Source organism: Narcine bancroftii, chromosome 5 (assembly GCF_036971445.1).
Source record: "Narcine bancroftii isolate sNarBan1 chromosome 5, sNarBan1.hap1, whole genome shotgun sequence".
Taxonomy (NCBI): Eukaryota; Metazoa; Chordata; class Chondrichthyes; order Torpediniformes; family Narcinidae; genus Narcine; species Narcine bancroftii.
The window spans coordinates 13,383,995-13,411,086 of record NC_091473.1 but is presented as its reverse complement, the minus strand read 5'-3'; the positions used below and the strand labels follow the sequence as shown (position 1 = coordinate 13,411,086).

The 27,092-nt window shown below is 40.3% G+C and overlaps 1 protein-coding gene across 23 annotated transcripts in view; it reads left to right on the top strand.

The window, feature by feature from the left end:
- dock3 (dedicator of cytokinesis 3) overlaps window positions 1–27,092 on the top strand; it is a 939,092-nt gene that overhangs the window by 578,050 nt on the left and 333,950 nt on the right. For all 23 annotated transcript variants that reach the window (XM_069936839.1, XM_069936837.1, XM_069936835.1 and 20 more), the window contains one exon: window positions 20,446–20,570. In XM_069936839.1, the coding sequence (XP_069792940.1) occupies window positions 20,446–20,570 (125 nt within the window). The remainder of the gene's footprint in view (window positions 1–20,445; window positions 20,571–27,092) is intronic.

Sequence of the window (27,092 nt, the reverse complement as noted above, 5' to 3'; positions counted from 1 at the left end):
AATAGTGGGTAACATCATTTTCATGATTGATCCCAGATTACCACAGACATTCTACTCCAATTTCTGTAACAGCAAGAGATTAACAAAGGAATACGATGAGACTGCATCTTCTTCCCTACTCCTTAGTAATTTATGAGACATAACTAGGATTGCTTTAACTAAGAAAATGTATTTAGGTGTTCCACAAATCATTTAAACTATTTTTAAATTGCTTAAAACGCTTCACCATAAATTTCCCACCTTAGTTTATAGTAAGTGTTCCTCAGATTGTCTGAGCTGAATATATGACATCCCAACTCCTGAACTCAAACCCTTGATGAAAGTAAGCATATCATACAACTTCTTTCCACCACATCTATCTGTGTTGTTACTTACAGATTACTCTGTAATCTCCCCACCATGACTACCAGCCCCCCCACATCTCCATCGGGCACACAAAACTCAAAACGGTCAACCAGTTTACCTATCTCGGCTGCACCATTTCATCAGATGCAAGGATCGACAATGAGATAGACAACAGACTCGCCAAGGCAAATAGCGCCTTTGGAAGACTACACAAAAGAGTCTGGAAAAACAACCAACTGAAAAACCTCACAAAGATAAGCGTATACAGAGCCGTTGTCATACCCACACTCCTGTTCGGCTCCGAATCATGGGTCCTCTACCGGCACCACCTACGGCTCCTAGAACGCTTCCACCAGCGTTGTCTCCGCTCCATCCTCAACATCCATTGGAGCGCTCACACCCCTAACGTCGAGGTACTCGAGATGGCAGAGGTCGACAGCATCGAGTCCACGCTGCTGAAGATCCAGCTGCGCTGGATGGGTCACGTCTCCAGAATGGAGGACCATCGCCTTCCCAAGATCGTATTATATGGCGAGCTCTCCACTGGCCACCGTGACAGAGGTGCACCAAAGAAAAGGTACAAGGACTGCCTAAAGAAATCTCTTGGTGCCTGCCACATTGACCACCGCCAGTGGGCTGATAACGCCTCAAACCGTGCATCTTGGCGCCTCACAGTTTGGCGGGCAGCAGCCTCCTTTGAAGAAGACCGCAGAGTCCACCTCACTGACAAAAGGCAAAGGAGGAAAAACCCAACACCCAACCCCAACCAACCAATTTTCCCTTGCAACCGCTGCAATCGTGTCTGCCTGTCCCGCATCGGACTGGTCAGCCACAAACGAGCCTGCAGCTGACGTGGACTTTTTACCCCCTCCATAAATCTTCGTCCGCGAAGCCAAGCCAAAGTTACTCTGTACCTGTACAGTTTGGTTTCTCTCTTGTATAACAATCCTTCAGGGGCTTTCATGTCCTGCCTTGGTTTGACTTACCAAAATACAACACCTCTCACTTATCTGAATTAAACTCATCTGCCATTCATTTAAAGAATTGCATGGAATCTAGAGAATAGAAATAGGCCATATGATTTAAGTTATTTAGTATTCATGGTCCAATATGCTTCAATCTAACCTATTTCATCAGATTTTATTGTTGTGCCCTTCTGTTCCTTTCTCTCTTGAATTCATTTAGATCAGTCAATTTTTTTAATATGTTTTTATTTTTCACACTATGAACCATATTAACCAAAATATACACAAACATTTCCCTCTTGAATAGACACAGTGTCATTTTCTCCCCTTCCCCCCTCCCTTCCCTCCCTCCCTCCTTCCCACCCCCCTCCAAACCCATTAAACGTTCAACATATACAATACAATAAACCCATTAAACAATGTCATCACACTATGAAAATAAACAAGAAAATTGTGTCATCTACTTTTACACACTGGATCAGTTCATTTCATCTTCTTCTCATTCTATCATTTTAGGGGGTGGGCTGCGGTAGGCCCTCTCTGTTGTGTTCCATGTACGATTCCCAAATTTGTTCAAATAATGTAACTTTATTTTTTTAATTATATGTTATTTTTTCTAATGGAATACATTTATTCATTTCTATGTACCATTGCTGTACTCTCAGGCTCTCTTCTGATTTCTAGGTTGACATCATACATTGTTTTGCTATAGCTAAGGCTATCATAATAAATCTTTTTTGCACTTCAGCCAGTTTTAGGCCTAATTCTTTACTTCTTATATTACTTAGAACGATCTCTGGATTTTTTGGTATGTTGCTTTTTGTGATTTTATTTAATACCTGATTTAGATTTTCCCAAAACTTTTCCACTTTCTCACATGCCCAAATTGCATGTACTGTTGTTTCCATTTCCTCCTTACAGCGAAAACATCTATCTGATACTGTTGGGTCCCATTTATTTAACTTTTGGGGCATGATATATAGCCTGTGTAACCAATTATATTGTATCATGCGTAACCTCGTGTTTATTGTATTTCTCATAGTTGCGGAGCATAGCTTTTCCCATATTTCACTTTTTATCTTTATGTTTAGATCTTGTTCCCACTTTTGTTTGGGTTTACAGCTTATTTCATCATTTTCTTTCTCTTGCACCAATATCTCTACTTAACTCAGATTATAAGATAATAGCAAAACTATTAGCAAACAGATTGGCCGACTGTGTACCAAAAATAGTAAAACTAGATCAAACTGGATTTATTAAGAAAAGACGAACAACGGACAATGTTTCTAAGTTCATTAACTTAATCCATGCAGTACAAGGAAATAAGATGCCAATGGTGGCTGTTGCTTTAGATGCAGAGAAAGCATCTTCCGGGAGAAATAGTGGCGGAGGAGTCAATTGTATTATTTAAGAAAAGGTTGGACAGGTATATGGATGAGAAGAAGATGGAGGGTTATGGGCATTGTGCAGGGAGGTGGGACTAGAAAGGGGTGTTTGGTTCGGTGCGGACTAGAAGGGCCTAATGGCCTGTTTCCGTGCTGTAATTGTTATGTTATTATATGTTATGTTATTTATTCAAAGTATTACAGAGGTTCAACCTACCAGAGAAATATATTAATTGGATTAAAGTATTATATAAGGATCCAATGGCGAAGGTGACAGTAAATGGATAGATATTGAACCAATTTAAATTAAGCAGGTCAACTAGGCAGGGATGTCCACTATCTTCCTCATTGTTTGCTTTATCAATAGAACCATTGACAGAACTGATAAGAACAGAAAAAAAAATAAGAAGGATAAAAATAAAAGAGAAGGAATATAAAATCAGTCTGTTTGCAGATGACATCATAGTTTACTTAACAGAACCAGAAATATCAATGAAAGAACCATATTTGTCCTTCATTTGTTCAAAAGATAATAATTTATTTCCCGAAAAACAATTTTCTATTCTTTTGATCCCTTTTCTCTCCCATTCTCTAAAGGAAAGGAAAGGTTATCTATTGTGAAAGATGGTTTGCAGATGACATCATAGTATACTTAACAGAACCAGAAATATCAATGAAAGAATTACATAAGAAATTGAAGGAATATGGAGAAGTAGCGGGGTACAAGATCAAAGCAAATAAAAGTGATGCGATGCCAATGAATAATGCGGATTTCACAAAGTTTAAGAAAGAATCACCATTTAAATGGCAAACACAAGCAATCAGATACCTAGGTATTCAACTAGATAATAATCTAGGCCATCTATACAAATGAAATTATCAGCCATTAATGAAAAATTACAAGACGACTTAGAACATAGGAAAGATTTACTACCAACACTGATAGGAAGGGTAAATCTTCCCAAGGATACAATACCTATTTCAATCATTACCAATTCCCTTAACAGAGAAATTCTTCAATGAGCTAAAGAAAATAATAAGGAAATTCCTGTGGATGGTACTGCACCATCTGCTCAACATTTGGAAGAAGATTCATGTAGAAAGGAAAAAAACAAATGACCTAATTATTATTGACGCAAAATCAACTAATCCCTTTCACAATAGATAACCTTTCCTTTAGATAATGGGAGAGAAAAGGGATTAAAAGAATAGAAAATTGTTTTTTGGGAAATAATTTATTATCATTTATATCTAAGCACAATGAAGTACAAATATGGAATAACTCACGGTTCAATGTTTGCATACCACCAACTGAAAACCTACTTGAAGGACAAATTTGGAAGCAGCTGAGGTTACCAGAAGGAAGCAGCTTTGAATATGTGATTACAGACATAATGATAATTAAAAGATTTATAACAAACATGTCCATCAAGCTGCAAGATCAGTCATTCTTGAGCTTTGGCCCTCTTAGGTCTGCTCAGTGATTATGGTGATTATGGGTCCCCTTTCCTGTGAAGCAGTCAAGTTTTGGTTTATTCCGTACTTCTCTCCTACTAACTACAAATAAAAAAACACTATTATGTCAAATGAGGTGAAAAGAAAACAAGGCTTTTACTTAAATGTGCTTTGGCCCCCAGGGGAGGGACCGTTGGGTCCCTATTGAGAATGGCTGATCTAGATTATATATATTTCTTCTGAATGCCTCAGTTGCTCTGTGGTTATTGCTGCTTGGATAAACAGTTTTTCCTGAATATTCTGCAATGGATTTAATAGTAACTATATAATAGAGAACAGAACAGTACAGGCCCTTCGGTCCTTGATGTTGTGCTGACGACCTATATATTCCTACCAAAAATAAAATTATAATATTTATGATCCTTATTTTTATTTCTTTTCCATATGGACATCTAAATTTCCTTTAGAACTTTAAAGAATTTTTTTTTCTAAATCAATAATGACCCATTTTCTTTCTGGGAACAAAAAGACCTCTTTTAGTCTCTCAGTCTTTCTACATAAATGTACCCTTCAACCTTGTGAGTGCTTTTTGCAACTTTTTGTGAAGTATAAACCAAATCTATGTGCAGGTACTTCATGTGGGTCTGATTAACCTTTGAAATTTTTAATGGAATTGTTTTTGTACCCTTAAATTTCTGTGCTCCTCAAGTTCTGTCAGATACTTATTATTCAAGTAATATGTGGCCTCCTTTACCTTTCTTCTAAAATGTACAGTCTCCCATTTATTATTTGTACACATGTTTTGAAATGTTTTTAATGTTTCCTCTTGTTAATTAAAATGCTAATTTATTTGTATTTTGTAAATATTGAAATTCTATTTCTTATTTCCTGAATTAAAATATTTATGTAAATTTTGAACAATATCGATCACAGAACTGACTTCTTTGTCCTTAAACTCCGCTCTTTTTATTCTGTAACCATCTTTCAATCTTGCTACTTGCACCCTGAATCCTTACACTGTAGTCACATACTTATCATTATAACATCTTTTGAAAATCCACTGTATCATCTGCTCCTGCTTCAGTTGCTATACATTTTTGAATCTGTGCTCATTATCCTTTATTCTATTCTTAGTACATTGATTAAAACATTAGCTTATTAACACAGATCTATATCATTTGATAACTCATGTATTAACGAACATTTTATATTGAATTATTGCAAAAATGTAAGGAATGCAGTGTAAAATATTATCCTTCAATATAAATGGAGGATTCTTCTCTAAGCTTGAAAACTCTATAGGTGAAAATTTTCATTACGTGGCACGGCACAGAGATAGTTAAAGACCTCGTTATTTCCTAATTTACCATGATATTTGAGGCAGCAATCACTAAAGTCAGTCCATTTCTTGAACTAGTCATCACATGTAACAATAATGACAGATACTGATGAATACTGGTCTCTGTTACAATAAGTAGACATCTAATTTATAAAACATGGTATCGTTATTCCCATGATAAACAACAAAGAACCAGAGTATCATAGAACACTATAGCACAGAAACAGGCCATTCAGCCTATCTTGTCCATACTGAACTATTTGTCCACTTCGTCCCATTGTCCTACACCCAAACCATAGCCATCCATCATTTAGCATGTACCTATCCAAATTTCTCTTCAATGTTGAAATGGAACCCAAATCCACCACTCCCTCTAGCAGCTTGTACTACACTGTCAGCATCCTCTGAGTGAAGTTCATCCTAATGTTCCCTTAAAACATTTTGACATCCTCTCATTCTGCCTCCTCCAACCTTAGTGAAAAGAGCTGTTTGCATTTACCCAATCTATACCCCTCATATTAAACTTTTCTGTAATATTACTACACTTTACACATTTTTCCAATGATAGATTCAGAATAGTTCCTTTTAAAATGCAACTATTGCTCCATTTGTTCTTCCTTTCACCTTCCCCAAAACATTTTTGTTACCTATTTTCTGTTGTGAATTTGCAGCAGTGACCCCATCAGTGTGAAGAGTCTTTCCCAATGTCAATACTCCTAATGACCCATGACATTTCTCATTTAACAGTGTTTATGTTTATGATCAAGGCCAAATAGCTCATGAATATCTTTTGAATTTCCTACAGATCCCTTGTCAACTCAAAAATTCAGAATTTTAAATTTAAATCTAAATCAATAATAACAAGATACTTCCTGCAATTCATTCCTCACAGCTTATTGTAATTTTTTTTAAGTGGGCATATAATTTTTTTGTAATGATCCATAGGTGCATCTCTGTTCATGCAGAATTGGCATGAAAAATACATCTATAAAGTAGAATATCATAGTTACATCACACCAAAAAGAAAATAACTACTGTGATAGGCTTTTTGCCTCTCTTATTTATTTTCATTTGCCTTCATGTTTAAAAGATAACTATAAATATAAGTGTCCAGTTACAGATGAAATTCTAACCACTAGATTTACCTGCTGAAGCAATTTATATTTAATTAATTTTATATACTCAATTATTTATTTTTAAAATTTTGCTACTTTTATTCTACATGAAGTATCTAGAGAAACAATTTGAGCAATGTTTTTAGGAGTGCAAGGCAAGATTGAGTAAGAATTCAACCAATATGCATATTGCTTCAAATTTTTAATCACATAGTGCACATTTTGGAAGGCAAACATAAAACAGTGGCAATGAAGCTTTTGTTTGATAATGATTCCTTTTTATATTTTATGGCCTTAACTTTCAATGGTTTGAACTGTCTCACTGATTAATGTAATTATTTTTCAATTTTAATATAATCTATATTGACTGAAAATGTATGTCCCAGTGTTCAGTTGTATATTGTTCCGTTGACTAATGTCACAATCTTTGTGTTATCCCTCTTTCTCTTTTTCTCTGCTGCAGAGATGAAGATAGTAGGGTGTAAGTCTGCAATGCTTGTTTGTTTGCAGTGTTCACACTACTCGCTTACTTCATAATTATACATTGCACTTACGAGGCATGTGCGGAGCAATATTCATGTCAAGGCTATTCCATTTGCCTCAATAAACAAACCATTTTCTTTCCCCATGGCTGGATAACATTGGCTGCATTGCATAGTTTTAAAAGACAAGTGTCACCTGATATGCTCTAAACCACAGCTTCATTGCACCATTATTTCATGAGTTATTTCATGACCAGCATGTTCCAGACAGGAATGACAAGGCAAGAGTACCTTCCATGATACGAGAAGACATGAATTTAGTCAAAAAAAGAGTGTGGAGAAAAAAAAATTAGTTAGTTGTAAATTTCCTACTCACTGCTGCCCATACTGTGTGGAACTCCAGTAAAATCTCTCTAGTCTACTGAGTTGAAATGAATTTATACCACCTGGTATCACAAGTTCCCTGGATCACTTGATCTCCATTGCCCAATGAGCTACCTGCTGATCTGAGCTTTTGAAATCCAACTGCCTGAGTCACCTGACTCTAATTGCCAGGTGCAGTCTTCAGATGAAAATCCCTGTTGAAGTCTGCTACAAGAGAAAGGAATGTTATGAGAGGCATAGGCTAGATAGCCTGAATCTTTCTTCAAGGGCAAAATATTACATACTAGAGGACATATATTTAAGGTGAGGATATGAAAATTTAAAGGAGAGATATGGGCAATTTTCTTTTACACAGATAGTGGTAGGTGCCTGCAATGATGGGCATATGAATATGCAGAGAATGGAGGGATATTGATCATGTGCATGTAGCAGAGTTTTAGTTTGGCATTGTGTTTGGTGTGACAAAGTGGGACAAAAGGCAGGTTCTTAGAGCATAGAGCATTACAGCACAGTACAGTCCAGGCCCTTCAGCCTCAACATTTTGCAAACCTATGTATTCTTACCAAAAAAAAACTAAATCCTTTGTTGTGTGAGTGAGGAAACAGGTTTGGTAGATATCAAAGGCAAGGATTCTGGATTCACAGTTTTGATGGGGAAGGATTTTATTCACAGAAGGGAAGAATGAGAAATGGTAACAGATGCAAAAACGCACGTGCGCACACACACACACACACACCACTATGATGCCCCATCACCCCTTGACTCAGTGCAGGCATGGCTCTATGCTACAAGGGGCAAATGTCCCCAATCCTTTTAAACGGTGCACATCTTACCAACAATTTCTCCAGTGCCCTTCCACGTTTCCAGGCCTGGAGTGAAGCAGGGTGGCCCCAAACTGGCAAAGAGGGAGAACAAACTACATATAGCACCTTTATAGTGCAGGAGAGTCCAGCCCAGGTTATTAGCAGAGACAAGTGGCTTGGTAGCAAGAGGGTTAATCCAATTACAACAGCCAATGGCCCAAGTACAGGCAGGCTGGAGAGTCCAGTCCAGGTAATTTACATGGATATAACAGCAAGGTGTACACTAATGGATGGGACAGAAACAAACCTTGATTGGCAGCTGGTGTGTCCTCTGACTAGGTAGGGAGCAGTGCTGTCACATGACAGACACAACCCTTTCCAATACACTCTTCCTACCATGTAAACCCTCTTTTTCTTTCATCAACATGCCTGACTAAGACTCTATTAAATCCCCCTAATATTTCAGTCTTCATCACCATCTATGGCAAGCCATTCCAGGCACCCATAATTCTCTGTGTAAAAAAAAACTTCCCTCCTTTCCTTTGTACAGATGTCCTCTGGTGTTTGCTATTCCTGTCCTGGGAAAAAAAAAAACACTGGCTGTCCACTATGCCTCTCAGAACCTTATAGAACTCATCCTTATTCACTCCAAAGATAAAAGTCATAGCTGTGCTAACCTTGCCTCATAAGATTTATTGTCCAATTCGGACAACATCCTGGTTAAATCTCCTCTGCACCCTCTCCATAGCTTCCACATGCTTCCTTTAATGAGGTGACTGAACTGAACCCTATACTTTAAGTATGGACTCACCAGAGATTTGTAGAGTTGCAACAAGATCTCGTGACTTGAACTCTGTCCCCTGACTATTGAAGCCCAGCATCCCATAGGCCTTCTTAACTATTCTATTAACTTGTACAGCAGCCTTGAGAGATGTATGGATTTGGAACCCAAGGTCCCTCTGTTCCTCCACACTGTTAAGTATTTGTCCATTAACCCTGTACTCAGCCTTCAATTTAGACCTTCCAAAATGCATCACCTCACACTTATCCAGATTGAACTCTATCTGCCACTTTTCCGCTCATCTCTGCATCCTGTCTATGTTCTTTTGTAAACTATGACAACCTTCAACACTATCCACAACTCCTCCAACCTTTGTTTTATCTGCAAAATTACTGATGCATCCTTCTGCTTCTTCATATAGGTCATTTATAAAAATCAACAAGACCAAGAGTCCTAGAACAGATCCCTGCGGAACTCCATTAGTCACTGACCTCCAAGCAGAATACTTCCCATCCACTACTACAATCTGGTTTCTACCTCCAAGCCAATTTTTTAATCCACATAGCCAAGGTTCCATTAATCCTATGCCTTGTGACTTTCTGAAAAAGTCTCTCATGTGGGACTTTATCAAATGCCTTATTAAAATCTATGCAGACCACATCTACCACCCTACCTTCATCAATTTCTTTTGTTACCTTCCTCAAAAAAATCAATTAGGCTTGTGAGGCATGGCCTTCCCCTCACAAAGCTATGCTGACTATCCCTTAGTGGACTACTTTTCCAAATGCTTTAAGTCCTGTCCTTAAGAATCCTCTCTAATAGTTTGCACAACACTGACATAAGACTGTGCTGTTCTGCTCTGTGTAGCAAAGCTTTTCTGTCCAGCATTTCTCCTGTTTAGACTTACTCTGCTCAAGAACAATAGTGTCAATTTGTATCTCTTTATCATCACACAATAGAAGCATTGCTAAGTTGTTGGTGTTTCCTAACAGATTGTTGAACAATCTGAGTTACTGCTCAGTTCTTCAGCCTACATAATAGCAAAATGCAAGGACTTTGGTTTCTTTGGAGAATGCTGACTCCTCTATGTAAAACTGCTGGAAATTCCCTATGTATGTAAGCATCACCACTGACCAATTCCTCGAATGTCATTGATTGCAGTGAAAATTGTGATATTGGGATTGGAGAGGTGAAACAAGGGTGAGTATTTGGGAGCCATTTCGGCTTGAGTGGGGGTAAATGTGGCTGCCAAACATTTAGGAGCCAGATGATCAGGAAACCATGAGCTGAAAATCTGCTCTGCTCACTGCATTGAGGATCAGCGCCAGGGTTGTTGGTAATGAGATACATGGGTCAAAGTAAAATTGGTGTGTGGGTGAACAGATGCTGCAGAGGGAGGAACCTACTGGAGAGGCTTAAATAATGTAGCTTCGTTAATTGTGGGCCTAGCTAATACTGTAGTTTAGTTCAAGCATAGCTGACCTGGGAATGCCTAAAGAGAGGAATTTTAGGCTAGCGTGGATGAATTTCCCTGACAATAGTCCAGAAGGACCTTTGGACTGAGTAATAACTTGACAGAATTATACCCTTGAAAACAATTTGTGGATGCTTGGCACTGCAATTAAAATAATATTATATCTCTACATTTATAAATGAGAGTGCTTTCACTGCTTTAGCTTACTTAGCCATCTGCCTTTTTTTCCACCAATTTTGGATGGGCTTGTCCGGTTGTTTGTTGCCTGCCACCTGCCCCCTTCCCTCTCCCCACCATATGACAACCCAGCAACCCGACTAGACCTCAATACTGGGCTTGGAATTGATTTTTTTCTCAAAGGTTGAACGTGGATTTTATTTCTTCATCAGCAAATAATTCAAGCTATTGCACAAACTGTAAATTCTAGACCAGTTACTTTTTAAAAATGGTGCTGTTATTCTTCCTCACTGCTTAGCAAGGCAAGTTTTTACCATGCTACCATCACTCTAGAACAATGGGCATGCTCAGATATCGGGCTTATTCTGTGGCATTTTTAATAATTAGATTAAATTTTAAAGCTCAGATTTCTGCATTTTACTCCATAGTATTATATTTCCAGTGCTATAAAATTCATTCATACATCCTTGAAATGTGGCCCCATTATTTCATTTTAATTATGGGAACATTGCTTTATTTCCTTCATCTTCATCACACCAGACAGGGATGATATATTTTGGTATAATTGAAAATTATAGATACTTTACACTAGTTCAGATTTTTTTCCCATTTTATACTTGATGAGTAAATGTTAAATTTGTCTTACTGTGCCTCTGAGATCACCTTCTTTCTAATATACCAAGAAACTCATTGAAATAACTCAAATGTGGAAAAATGCTATCATGTCTAAAGATTTTCCATTTATTTTAGCGTAAAAAAGCTACGGAGTTTATGCATTCTAGCAAAATTGGCCCTGACGTATAAGAAGATCCAGAAAGTTGACTATGATTTTTAATTTTATGTATAGTGGCAATATTTGCATTTCAATTTAAAAACAGTATCAATCTATAAAACCAGTAGCATAGCACAGCTCGCCAACTCGTAAACCTGCTGCCTCATGTCACAAGAGATCTAGTTCAATCCTGACCTGGGTTGCTGTTTGTGCAGAGTTTGTACATTCTCCCTGTGACCACATGGGTTTCCTCTATGTGTTCTGGTTTCCTCCTACATTCCAAAGAGATGCAAGCTTGTAAGTTAATTGGCCACTGTAAATAGCTTCCTATAATTGGATGTGTGGTAGAATCTGGAGAAAGTTGATGAGGAATTGGGGAGTATAAATAAAATGGCATTAATGTAATATTAGAGTTATTGGGTGGTTGATGATCATGTGGATTCAGTGGGCCGAAGGGCCAGCTTCCCTAATAAATTTCGCAATGACTCCATTATTTCAAATGAATGAAATAATTAATATAATGATGCATGATGTGTTTGGAAAACAGTATTCTGCTCCGCTCAAGCTTAGCTTTGAAATTCTTGATTTTCAAAATTTACTGTTAATCAACTAATTGATAAAATTATTATGTCTCGCTGTGGACTAATTTTAGCAGGGTAATGACTCCACAGCCATTCTGGGCTCAAAAATATAATTGATTAAGTTTTCCTGACTGCTGAGTGAATTTTTCAGATTACAAGGTTCTTTGTGTTAGCTGATTGGATCTGATTTCCACTGTTGGCAGTAACAATCTCTTTGCTGTGTAGAAGAAATTGGCCAAGTTCCCACACCATCTGGAGACTGGCCTTAGGAACAATTTCACAGCAGATACTAACCTTGATTTGGAAATTATTAAAAAGGAATTCCATGAGGCATGGAAATATGAATTTGTGGTTAATCAGTTAATTAAATGTTCCTCTTCAAATCATTTCAAATGGTGACTTGTGACCCAGAGCATGGAAAAAACCAGCAGGTACCTGTATACATTGCACGCTGCTGCTAGTTCAATTTCCAACCACTTGGTTTAATTCCCTATGCTCATTAAATAGCGTAGTGTATGATTACTGGTCAAAATCACTGGGAAGTTTATGCATTCTAGCAAAATTGGCCCTGATGTATAAGAAGATCCAGAAAGTTGACTATTTTTCCATATTAACTTTCTGCCTCCTTCATTACCCTCCAGGATTGTCACATATCAGGCAATCTCAAACAAAAAATTAACTGCTGGAAGATCTCAGAAGATTGATCAGTATCTGTGGGGAGGATGTGCATCAGGGCTGAGAATTGAGAGGGAAGATATAATGAAAGGGGGAGCGGTAAGACAGGAACCAGTAGGTGATTGGTGAACCAATGAGGTTGAGAGATGATGGCGAAGAAGCCAGATGAGGGGAGGGAAATGTAAAGGTGGAGAAAGAGGCTGGACAGTGATAAGCAGTGACAAAAAGAATACAAAACCTGGAATCTGATATGAGGAAGGTGATAATGGGAACTATTTATGAGAAAGGTGAAGAGCAGATGGAACAAGCTGGGAGAAGGGATCTAGTCAGTGAAGGATGTGATGGTTGGATCCAGGAGAGATGTTAAATAGATGGGGACATAAGTGGTCTTTCCCCGACCCTCCCTCCTGCTCCCCATCACCCATTTTGTCCTCCACCCGTCCAGGTTTTCCATCCACTAACAACCCACATACTTCACCCATAGGATACCCTCCCCCATCTGATTCCATTTACCCTTCACCTACTCCTTATGCAATTCCAATTATTACCTTACTTATTAGACTCTGGCATTTGTAGCCTACCATTCCTGCTTATCACCCTCCATCATTTCTCTCCACTTTTAATCTCCCCATCTGGTCTTTTAATTTTTACTTCTGTCCACTTCCACCTATCACCCAGCTGTCTCTGTCACCCAACTCCAATTCCCCATCCTCCACATCTCTATCACCTACTGCTCCCTGTCTCAACCCTCCCCTTTTGAGATCAGCTAACTTCCCCCTTCATTGTTGTTGTCTCTACCTGAAACCTCAACATTTTATTTCTCTCCAAAGATGCAGCTCGACACATTGAGTTCCTTCAGCACTTTGTTTTTTTCGTTCCATATTCTATTTTTCTTTTTTCTTCTTTCTCCAAGCGATCCCTAACATTGCCAAAACTATGAGAATGGTGCAAGGTGTAGTGTTGGGTGGGGGATTGCAATTGAGGGTAATGGCTTTAAACATCTCCTCTGAAACCGTCATGTAATTCTGGTCTGAGACTATTTCTGACCACAGACATCCTCAGGTCATCCATGACCAATTCATTTAGGTCCAGGGTAGATTAGTAGAGTCAAATCCAGTGCTTTTGAGAAATAGTATTTCTGTATTAATAGGGAAGTGAAAACAGGTGGGAACTTTGTTTTAATTTCATTCATTGTGGCTTCCAGTGTATTATTTTTTTTTATCCTGAAATGAAAACAAAATTAGATACCTTCTGTATTTTGTAATATCTTTTATAGCCAATTCATGGACGGTATTGAATATATTGAATTATATTGAATTACACTCATATAATTTTACCCAACTGGGCACTGTATAATTCTGGCCTTAATAATGCTCAATTAAAATAAAATATACTTATATCATAGATATGTGGTTTCAAAGCTGAAGTGAAGACATACAAGCCTTTTTGAATTTTTTATTTCTTCCATGACTCTTTAAAAAATCTTGCCAATGAAAATTATGCGAAGACAATGATTGAGAAAATAGAGCACAAGCATAGTGTTTCTATTTCCTTGGACAGAGAGAATGTCCAGATACACAAAGGACAGCTAAAGACAACTGAAGAAGTGATACCTGTGGTCACTGATGTTGTTCAAATGAAACTAACACTATTCTTGATATGACTGATGATTTGGAAACTGAAGATGTTGGAAATACTTGGATCTGTGTTAAGAGAAATCAACCCCATTTCTCATTCCATAGATGCTACTTAACCTGCTGAGTATTTCCAATATTTTCCACATTTATTTTGGATTTCTAACATTGTAGATTTTTTGATAATCACTCAGGTGTAGCGGGCCGAGTGGGCGCACAGTATGGTATCACGAACCGTCATCAGCGCGGTTCTGTGGGCATGCGGAACCATAATACGGACAGCTGAGTACTCACCTAATGGACCACACGCGAGCAGTTCTGCGTGCCAAGGAACAGCACGTTAATCTGCTGAGTCTCCTGCACTCACAAGGCTTAATTTAAATCTGCCAATCCCGTGGATCAGCAGCAAACTCATGGTGATGTCCCACCTTGTCCCATGGACCCTGGGACATGCGATATATATTAAAAAAGCTTGTAAAGTCTGAATAAATCAGTCTTGTGTTGACTAACTTGGTGTGTATGTGTGTGCATTGCATTAGTAGCTCTACTGATGTAGCCGCTACAATTGGTAACCCTGACTGCAAGATTCAGCCGAAGCTTGAATCTACAGTTATAGACACGATAGCTGCAGCAGTGGCAGCAGTTAATGCGGTGGGACTTGCCTCCTTTCTGGACCCATCAACCTTGGGTATGGCTTAATCAGGCTGAAACCCAGTTTCGTCTTCGTAGCATAAAGGCAGAAGATATGAAATTCTGGCATGTCATAGGTGCGTTGAACGCTGCTACAGCATCTCGAGTAAGTGAATTTATTGCCAGTACACCAGGTTCCGCCAATTTCTCCTGAACATGCTAGAATTGACTAGATATGACCATGGCATACGGCTTTTAAATATGAAGGGCCTGGGTGACAGGAATCCATCTGACCTAATGAATGAGATGCTTGCATTAGCGGATGGTCATTCTCATTGCTTACTTTTTGAGACTCTATTTCTGTCCAAGCTCCCAGGTCGTATCACCATACCAATCGCTAACATGGATTTCTGCCATCCCCATGACGGAGGCCGACAGGCTCTACCGTATTCTAACACAAGATTCTGCTCACATACAGCCCGTTTTCGCAGGAGATCCATCTCCCATGCCTCCTTATTTTGAAAAATCATATAAACAGCAATACCTGGCTCTTCAAGCAGCAAATGGGACTACCATTCCCAGCTTTGGCACACAACGGATCACAATTGGGATAGGAAGGGTGATATTCCATTGGAATTTCATGTTGGCTTCCGTTGCACAGCCCACTTTGGGTGCAGATTTTTTAAGGTCCCATGACTTGATAGTAGACGTGAAGCAGAGGAAATTGGTTCATGCCACCACTTTTCAAACATACCCGCTGGTATGCAGTAAAGGAAGAGTTTCCCAACTCGGGGAGCATACCCTGCACAAAGATGCCTATGCTGCTCTGCTCAACGAATTTCACAGCATCCTCTCTCCTAATTTCAATACCTCCAAAACAGCCCATGGTGTGTCCCATTACATAGAGACTTCAGGGCCACTGATTTATGCCAGGGCTTGTCGTCTTCCACCTGATAAATTGTGGCAGGAAAGAGCAGAGTTTACTGCAATGGAGGAATTGCGTATCCTTCGGTGGTCCAGTAGTCCTTGGGCATCACCGTTATACATGGTACCCAAGAAAACAGGTGGATGAAGACCCTATGGCGATTACTGTAGACTCAATGATATAACTACACCTGACAGATACCCGATCCCTCATATACAAGATTTTGCTGCCCATCTGAACAATTGCCATGTTTTCTCCAAAGTTGATCTTGTCAAGGGATTCCATCAGATCCCAGTCCATAAGGATGACATTCCTAAAACGGCGATTATTACCCCTTTCGGGCTTTTTGAATTTCTTAGAATCCCATTTGAGTTGAAAAGCGCTGCTCAAACCTTCCAGCGGCTTATGGACAGTTTGGACAGGGATTTAGAGTTTGCTTACATCTACTTGGATGACATCCACATAGCCAGTCAGACTGAATAGGATCATCACCTTCATTTACGCCGCTTGTTCCAGCTGGAGGAATTCAGTCTTACCATCAATCCTAGCAAATGTCAATTTGGCATGTCCACCATCGACTTCCTGGGACACCAGATCACAGCCAACGGTGTATTCCCTTATCCAGCAAGGTCGACGCAGTCCGTGCTTTTCCCAAACCAACTATGGTTCAGGGACTGCAGAAATTCTTGGGCATGTTAATTCTATCGCCATATATTGCAACAGCTGCTGACATTCTTCGTCCACTGTTTCAGATCCTCACCACCAAGCACAGGGTTGTTACCTGGAGATCAGAGGCAGAGTTTGGGTTTATGACTGCCAAAGACACTTTGGCCAATGAAGCAATGCTCATCCACCTTCCTTAACACTTAGCACTGACGCTTTGAGTACGGCTGTGGGTGTGGTTCTTGAGCAGTGTGCCAATGGCCATTGCTAACCTCTCGCTTTCTTTAGCCGACATCTAAGGCCATCGGAAATTAAATATAGTGCATTTGATTGGGAACTGTTGGCATTGTATATAGCCACACGGCACTTCCGATATGTTTTGGGGTCGGCATTTAACTGTGTTTACAGATCACAAGCCACTCGTTTTTGCCTTCAGCAAAATAACAGATCCATGGTCGGCAAGACAGCAGCATCATTTACCATACATTTCAGAATTCACGACAGATGTGCGCCATGTTTCAGGTAAAGACAATCTCATCATGAATATGCTGTCCAGACCAACTGTGTATCATATTCAGGGTGGTATTGATATTTCTGAATTAGCCTGTGCACAGGCCATGGACCCAATGTTCAGGCATAGAGGTCAGCCATTACTCACCTGGACATAAAACAGGTGGCACCGCAACTGGGCAGCCAGTTTGTGACATGTCTCTGGGCTACCCTAGAGCATTGATTCCGGCATCTTGGAGGTGGCGCCTTTTTGACCAGATACACACCTTGTCTCATCTGTCCATCAGAACTTCCGGCAAGCTCATGTCAAATAAATACATATGGCATGGACTGAAATAAGGCATTGAGCAATGGGCGCACACATGTACCTCTTGCCAGACTGCCAAAATTCAGCAGCACGCTAAGGCACCTCTTCAACCTTTCCCAACGGTATGCAGGCGGTTTGAACACGTGCATGTGGACCTGGTCGGATCATTGCCAATATCTCAAAACATAAGATACATGCTAACAATCGTAGACCATTTCACGTGCTGGCCAGAGGCCATCCAGTGACACTGAGACATGCGCCAGGGCAATCATCATCAATTGGATTGCTAGATTTGGTGTCTCGATGCACATAATTTCAGACCGCGGAGCACAATTCACCTCTGCGTAATGGACTGCCTTTGCGTGCTTTTGTGGCACACACCTGCACCACACCACAGCGTATCACCCACAGTCGAACAGCCTCATGGAACGTTTCCACCAGCAACTAAAGTCTGCACTTAAAGACCAACTCACCAGCCCAATCAGGTCGATGAGTTGCCATGGGCTCTACTGGGAGTGCGCATGGCTCCAAAGGAAGATTTGCCTGCATCGTCCGCATAGATGGTTTATGGTAAGTTCCTTACAGTTTCAGGGGACATTCATTTCACAACCAACTCTAATCTGGACGTCCTTCAGCAGCTTCGACATGGTGTTGCGATCAGTAAACCTGTTTCTACCACCTGGCATGGAACCCCAAAACAGCATGCGCCTCCACCACTCCTGGACGCTGATTTTGTTTTTGTATGCAAGGAGCGCCGTTACAATGACCATATGAGGGCCCTTTCCACGTGATTAAGAAGGACGGGATTGTGTATACTTTGGACATTGGGGGGCATTCGCAGCTGTTTAGTGTGGACAGACTCAAACCTACCCATGTGGATCCCACTTCACCCATTCAGTGCTCAGCCCAGACGGCGAGGGCGTCCACCTAAGGCACACGCAGCTGGTGTTCTGGCAATGGTTCTGGGGGGGGGGGGGTGAAGTAGTGACCATGCAATGAGCTGAGCAGGCGCACAGCACGGTTTCGTGAACCGTCGCCGACATGGTTCTGCGACCATGTGGAACCATAATACGGACAGCTGAATACTCAACTAATGGACCACACGTGAGTGGTACTGTGTACCGAGGAACAGCATATTGATCTGCTGAGTCTCCTGCCAGAAGGCGCGAGACACTCACAAGGCTTAATTTAAACCTCTCGGTCCTGTGAATTGGCAGCAAACTCGTAGTGACGTCTCACCTTGACCCGTGGAGCCCGGGACATGCGGTATATAAAAAAAGCTTGTAAAGTCTGAATAAATCAGTCTTGTGTTGACTAACTTGGTGTGTGTGTGCATTGCTTTAGTAGCTCTACCGAAGTAGCTGCAACACAGGTATATTTTATTGTCTTGGATCACTACTTTGAATATAACAGCTGTAGACCAATTCTGTGACACAAATATCAGTTAATATTTCTATCTATGGATTTGTGTGAAGTTTAACACCAATACATATTAACAACATTTTCTGTGTTGTATGTATATATAATATATCTAACTTACTTTCTGATGTCTATCACCTACTGGGGGTGTGGGGGGGGGGGGGTGGTGAAGAGGGGAAATTAAATGTGTTGCATAAACCATTGCTACTGTATATATAGACCGCCAATCTTGTCATACACTGTTAGCCTAGGTAGATGTAACCTTTCAAACCCTGTTTTTTTGTGAAACTATTGGATCTTGTTTTGAATTCTGAAATATATAGTGGTGACGAGTAGTAGAGATCTGCTTTAAATGGGGAAATATGGTAGTCCATTAGGGTTGCTGCTCTTCAGATTGCCATCATTTGCATGACAGGTGAAGTTAAATACTCTGACATTTTGACATTCACAAGTAAAACGTCGTGCTAGAAATTTAAAAGGACTGACTGTCTCAAACAAAATATTAAACTAACCATTTAGAACTGCTAACTCCCAGTTTATGCCACGAGGAGAATTTACCACCAATATTAGGTCTCAACATTTCAAGAAAAAGAAGCACCTCTCAATGAACCTCATTCCTCCTATGATCCATTGAAACAATTCCTAATATAAGCTCAAAATACTTGAGAATCTAGTACCTGAACAGATTTATTGATCCCTAATATGAGGGATCAGTGAGTTGCTTGCTGGATTCTGTATCTTTTGAAGCCAAGTAATTTGTTGAAGCTCGTGTTACCTAGATCAAAAGAAAAACAACTCAGATATGACCTCAGAATATTTCTATTTATTATGTTTATTCCAAAACTAACCATCACCAGGATTTTATGTTTATGCCATTTCAATTATTAGCCTAGCTCCTAATATTAAACTTAATTCATGGCTGGCATCTTTGATATTATCTGTTTTCTTACACACTTTTTGCATCAAATGGCAAGCCATAATTTTCGCTGTTTATATTAGAAAGTTAATTTCACTATGAAAGTTTAGCTGTAACATCTTGAACTGAAAAAGTGTTATATGAACTAGCCTTGTTAACTTTAACAATTAAATATCAACATTCTTGGTTTCATTTTGAGAAATACTTAAAACTAATGAATAATAACGTTAGCAATGTAATGGCATTAATTATCCCCATTCATGCTCCTTTGCATACAGTGTTGGCAGAGGCATCACCCAAGATCCTCTAGCATGGTGGGACAAGTGGAACAAACTAATACCTCAGAAAAATACTGTTAGAATTTTTATGTTAACAATAGAAAATGTTAGAGGTGCATAACAAGTTATAAATATGTCAATATGAAGTAAGATTAATATTTTAGAGATGATAATTGAACTGAACTCTTCCTTGAGAAATGTTTGTTGTAGTTTTGAAAATAACTTGGACCCCTCAGTGACTTTGTATGTATATTCCTCCAGCCCCAAGCATTGTACTTCAATTGTTTTTTTAAATGAATTCACCACTGTAGTTTAAGTGTATGCAATGTGCGCATATGCCTGTTAATATTTTAAGGATTGTCAATTATATCCTTAGGTTATTCCTATTCAATATTATAATAAATTTGGGCATTATGTGAAAATTATACAGGTGACATCAGGAATGATTTGTATCTGACATTGGAACGAGGAGATTTTGAGAGAGGCGGAAAGAGTGTTCAGAAGAATATTGAAGTAACAGTTTACGTTCTTTATGCAGACGGAGAAATACTAAAGGTAAGAATTTTTTAAATAAAGAACATTTTGATGATTGTCAAGTCGGGAAAAGGTCTCAGATTCAATTTGAATTGCATTATTTCAACCACTGTACAGAATGCAGAAAAGATTCACAAGCATAACAGGATTGGAGGGGTCAAATTATAAGGAGAAGCTGGATAGACAGATTTTTCTCCTTAGAATGCAGGAGACTGAAGGGTATTTTATATAAAATCATAAAGAGTATAGATAAGGCAAGTAATCATAATATTTTCCTTAGAGTCAGTGAGTCTAAAACTAGAGGGCATCAATTTAACATAGGAACAGGATTTAAAAGGGATCTTTGGAGCAGCTTTTTCACAGAGAGTGGTGTGACTACTGTGGAACAAGCTACCAGAGGAAGTGGCAAAGGTGAATACAACTGTCACATAGACCCCCAAACCCTCCATAGACACTTAAAAAATATTTGGACAGGCACAGGGATAGGAAAGGTTTAGAGAGATATAGGCCAAACCCAGCCAAATAGGATTAGCTTCAGTGGACAGCTAAGTCAACATGGACAAGTTCAGCTGAAGGGTAGGTTTCTTTCTGACTCTAAGCCTCACCATGTCTAGGTTTGGACGAGCTGACTCACAGGATATCAGTTGAATTAGGAGAGATTGAAAAGTGGAAAATGGAAACACCAACTAAAGGAAGAAATTATGTTAATTTAAAGACCCTTCCATAATGACAGGATGTGTCAAAGAGGTGAGCGGTCAATGTAATTTCTATTTCAGTGTTGGAAAGGGTGACAGCCATTTTACTATTGGAACCCATGTTAAAAGCCCATTATTCTGGAGGACAAAATGGTGGTGGTAGAAGAGTAGTGGGGTTGGAGAGCTCCCTGTAGTAAAGGGAGGAAAATACATAGACCCCCCCCCCCCCCCATAGAAATTGATAGGAAATGGTTAGGATAGATCAGAAAGTTGAGAAAAGACAAGGAAATGGGAAAGAAGTCGAAATCATTAAGAGGTGAGAGCAAGAAGAACTCACCTCGTGGCAGAGAGAAAGAGATCAAGGAGGGGCATACCCAGAAGACAAGAATAGTGGTGGCCACATTGTCGGCACCCGTGCAAGGGCGCCCCCCTCACCCCAAAGAAGATGAACAGCCCAGGAGAGGCTAGCCCAGGATGACACCCAGACCATGATTGAGGTGGCTGGAGCACTGTCAGGTGCAGGAAATTGGGGGCTCAAGATCGAGGGAATCGAGCTAGGATGGAGAGGGCAGCGATGTTGGCGGCAGAGGAAAGCCCAGAGGCTTGACGTAAAGGGAGCTGGCCTGAGGTGGAGAGGGTGGTGTGATGTGAGTGGAGGGAAGCCCTGAGGCTTGAGGTAAAGGGAATCGGGCCGAGATGGAGTTGGCGGCGATGTCGGCAATAGTGGAGGGAAGGCCCCTATGGGCTGGGAGGAGAAGTATTAAAGAGAATAGAAACTTACCTGCTAAGGCCACTCCAATTGGCAGGCATAAGGAGGCTGGGTCCATGGCATTGGAGGGTATTCGAGGCTTCAGGCCTGGTGGACTCCAGGGGCAACCTGGCCAGAGAAAAACTGGTGGGAAAGATGCATGACGGGACGGTCGGGAGTTGGAGAGTGAGGTGGAGGAGGAGGAAAACAAGGAAGAGGAAGTGAGAGGGGGCAAAAAAATGACAGCATATGGAAGTGGAAGGCTGATAAAGGAGGTAGAGGGCTTGAAACATTTTGCCAGGAAAATATTGGAGGCCATAGGACAAATAAAAAGGACTTTGAGGCCACTGGTGGCAGGGCAAGGGGCAAGTAAAGAAAGGCTAGATAGCTTAATGGAAAGGGTAACGGAAACAGAGGAGAGAAATGAGAGGGTAAAGGAAAGAATGGACATGGGGAGAACTAAATGATTGTATGGGGAAGAGAAGGGTAAAAATGTGGGAGAGGACAGACATTTAAGAAAATATTAATAGGAAGAACACAATGAAGATTGTGGAGGTGAAGGCTGGTAAGGAGGGGAGAGACATGGTGGGGTTTCTGCAAAAATGGATCCTGGATATACAGGGAAATGTAAAAATGGGAAATAATTTGGAAATAGAATGGGCCCACTGGTCTGTCGCCACGCCCCCCCCCCCCCCCCCCAATGCCCAGGGCCATACCAACGGCCATGCTCTATCCTGATGAGACTCCTGCACTATCAGGATAGAGAGAGAATTTTACGGGTGATGGAAGTGGGGGAAAAAGCAAAGCGGAGGGGTCCAGTGGAATATGTCCGGACATAAGTGTGGCATTGTTGAAGCATAGGAGGGAGTTCGGTAAAAAAGAGCTTGAAACAAAAAGAAATTGAGTTTACCATCCTCTCCTTCACATGGCAATGCAGAAGATAGTAAGGGCAGGCGGGGAAGGAAGATTTTTTTTAAGGTCCTAAAGGAAGCAATGGACTTTGTAAGAACTGTACCACTGCTGCGAGACTAAATATACATGTAAATAAAGGGGAAAGATGGATTCAGGAAAAGAATGGATTGTAAATATTGAAAATATGAGGACTACAGAAGAGTTATGTTTCTTTAAAGGGGATTGTATATGTTAAGTAAAGAAGAGATATGGGGAGCTCACAGAAAAGAAGGGAAGTACAAGTGAAGGATGGGTGCATTGGGCACTTCTCAAAATAGAAAAATGGGGGGATTGGCACCAATAGGGAAGGAAGAGGAAGGTTTTTTTTTCTGGAGGGATTTTTTTTGTTTGGTTTTGAAATGTGGGTTTTCATTTTGATAACTTATTTAGTTTTTGTTTGAAGCACAATTGCCTATGCCAGGGATCTACGGAGGAGAATCAGGACAGAGCCTAAGTATCAGGGGACAAGAAGGAGGGGATAGGGTATAATGGAGTAGTCTGAGGACAATGGATAAGTCTATTAAATTCGTGAGTTTTAATGTAAACAGGATAAACAGATCAATTAAGAGAAAAAGAGTCTTGACAAATCTAAAAAAAGATGTAGGTGGAGATAACATTTTTGCAGGAGACCCACCTTACAGAATAAGAGCATTTAAAGTTAAAGAAGGGGTGGGTGGGTCAGATGGCGATGTCCTCCTTCAATTCCAGGGCCAGAGATTAGCCAATTTGATAGGGAGGAATGTTCCAGTAGTGATCAAGAATGTGGTCATGGACTCAGCGGGGAGATTCGTAATGATGCATTGTCAAATATACTTGGAATCCTGGACACATATGATATGTATTCCCTGAATTTCAATGATGAAAAATGTATAAAAGATATATTTTTAAAGTAACTGAAGGATGTGAGAATACCTTCATTGGAGGGGATTTCAATTTTTGTCTGGATCCGGTTATGAAAGAGTTGAATCTCATAGATGTCTGGAGAAGGTTGTATCTGAGAGAAAGGGATTACTCCTTTTACTCAAGACAACATGATTCCTACACTAGAATTGATTTATTTTTGGCATCAAACCTATTGGAGGGTAGGATAGTGGAAACCAAGGACACGGGCACTCTCCCTTGACTTTATCCATTGTAATGCCAGATAAGTAGGCCTTCGTGTATAGATGATGCCTAAATACGTTGCTGATGGGAACACTGGAATTTTGTAGCTTTGTTAGGGCCCAGATAGAATTGTTCTGTGAGATGAACTGCCCATCTACTGAGGATAAATTCCTAATATGGGACACATTAAAGGCTTACTTAAGGGGCCAGATCATTGGATATACCAAAAGCATCAAAAAGGGGCACATGAAGCAGGTTAATGCCCTAGAACAGGAGATAGCTCTTTTGGAAAAAGATAACCAAAGAGCAGGTACAGAAGAAAAATACAGAAATTTGGTGAATGAAAAGCTCAAATACATTGCAAACAAAAAAAAACTGAAAAGTTGATTTTAAGATCTAGACAGCAGTATTATTAGATGGGGAGAAGGCCCTCAAAGTTTTGTCCTGGCAGATGAGGGTGGAAGAGGCCTTGAACAATTATGCGATTCAAACAGGGGAAGGCAAGATATATAAACTAAACAAAATAAATGATACATTTGGAAGGTTTTATAAGGAATTGTATAAATTGGAATTAAGAGGTGATTCTACCAAAATAGATGATTCCTTGCTTTCATTGGACCTTCCAAATGTAGATCAGAAGAGCGAAAGGGGCTGAGTGCCCCTTTCTCTAAAGAGGAAATTGCCGGATCCCTGAGCTCTTTCCAAGCTGGCAAATCACTGCAAGAGAATGGTTTTCCTGCTGAATTTTATAAAGAGTTCAAAGATTTGCTAAAGCCATTCTTAAGAAATTGGTGGATCAGGCGGCAGAGATGCATACCCTCCCAGAGTCTTTCTCAACACTTCACTTCCACATCCAGGGGACTTATTTACTGCATCTGGTGCACCCTTTGTGGCAGTCTAGACTGATCACAGACTAGGAGATCACTTCACTCAGTACCTCCACTCCGTTTGCTACCATAGTGACCCCCCCAGTGGCCAACCATTTCAATTCCAGGTCACAGTCCCATGGTCACATGTCTGTCTATATCCTTGTGTACAGTCCCACCCTGACCACTCACAGACTGGAGAGACAACACCTTATTTTCCAACTGGGCACCATCCAGCTACATGGCATGAACATTGGCTTTACTGCTTTCCATTAAACCTGCTTGCCTTTTCTTTCCCCTTCCCCCTTTTCCTGTCTTTCCAGTTCTTTCACTTACACAGCCCTATCACCCCTTCGCCCTCTCATTATTGCTGTCCCCTCCCTCCTTTCTCCACCTATCATCTCCTTCCTTGGCACCCCCCCCCCCCCCTTCCCACTCTTTTGTTCAGACATGCGGGCATTTTCTCAAGCTTTGATGAACGGCTCAAGGCCGGAAGATATCTTTGTCTTTACTACATAAAGGACACTTTGACCTGCTGAGCTTCTCCAGCATTTTGTGGTTTTACTTCAACCATGGTGTCTACAGAATTTTGTGATTTTCTTCAGAAGTAATGTGGATATTCCAGTTCAACAGGGGAATGTGTGTAAATTTATTTCTCAAATATAATACTTATTCCAGAGTGAGGGCCCAAAGCTGGGCTTACACAGGTAGAAGGAAAGATGGGAGTCAGACAATCACTGAAGTATGGTGGCAAGATCTATGTTTGCAATGTGTGACTGGGGTCATTAACTCCAGATACAGGTTGGTGCAGTATAACTTTTTGCACCAGCTGTACCTTACACCACAAAAATTACACAAATCAAAGCCTAAAATTTCAGAAATGTGCTTTAGGTGTGGAGGTGTGATAGTACAGACCTATCACCAATGTATATAGTTGCAGTATCTAGAGTGTAATGACTGTGCTTACAGCGATTGGCTGAGAGCTTAGCCACGCCTACTGTCTGGGCCTTAAAGGGTTGTGTCCCTAGCCAGGTCGGATCATTCCGGAATGGTCAGCCACCTGTGAAGAGCTCCTGTCTTTTGCTAATAAAAGCCTTGGTTTGGATCAACGTCTTTGGTTCTTTCGACGAGCTCTACAGGAGTGGAGATAGGAACCTTTGTCCACTCCACCTGGCTATGAACAAAGGTGAGATCCTTCTGAGAAGAACTAGGGGACATTCTAAAAAAAATTACAAAGGTGGATTTTCCACAAGATCCAGAGTTGTACCTTCTGAATTATATTGGGATCATAAGTTTTAGACTGTCCAAATATTAAATTCACTTCAAGAAGGTCACCTTACCGGTAGTCATGAAGTGTATAACAGTTACGTGGAAGTCCAATTCTCTATTACCTGACGGAATATGGGAATGCAGAATTGTATTCCCTTGGAGAAAATAACTTACAATCTAAGGAGGAAACATGACACATTCATTAAAGTGTAGCAATACTATCTGAAATACATGGGCACATAGATTGGCTAGTTCCCCCTCCCTTCAAAATATAAAAATCTGTCCCAGGAAGGAAAGGGGTGGAGTTAAGGAACTAGGACATGACGCAGGCAACGTGCATTTTTTTTTTGGTTTTTTTTTAGTTTTTTTTTTAGTTCTTTCTTTTTATTCCTTACTGTTGTTAATTAGTTCATGTGGTGCGCTGTTAGCCAGAATCAGACACACACAAGGTAAAGACTGTACAACAGGCTTTAATCCAGAAAGACTTCCACAGAACTAGGTTGGCTGTGGCTGCAGCAACTCTGAGTGAGATCTCGGGAGGCCGGTCCAGGCTTATAACCCAGATGGTGATTGACACCCTGTCAAGGTGTTGTCCTGTCCCTTACACTCCTGCAGGTACAGAGGTTGCCCCCTGCAGTAGGCTGGTGGTGTACCACCACAGTTTCCTAGGTTGTTTTTCTTAGATTTCAGTGTGGGCTGTGAACCCCACTAGTATTTGTATTTGTATAATTGGTATGATTATATGTTTGGGGGCAAGGGAGGAGGATTGATGCAGTTGACCCTGCCTACTAGAGTGATAAGCAGGGGCATCCACCTCTTTAAGTCCTCCTCGACTCTTTCCAGCAAGGGGGCATAATTTAACTTGTATAAATGATTCAAGTCACTATCAATGTTAACTCCTAGGTATTTG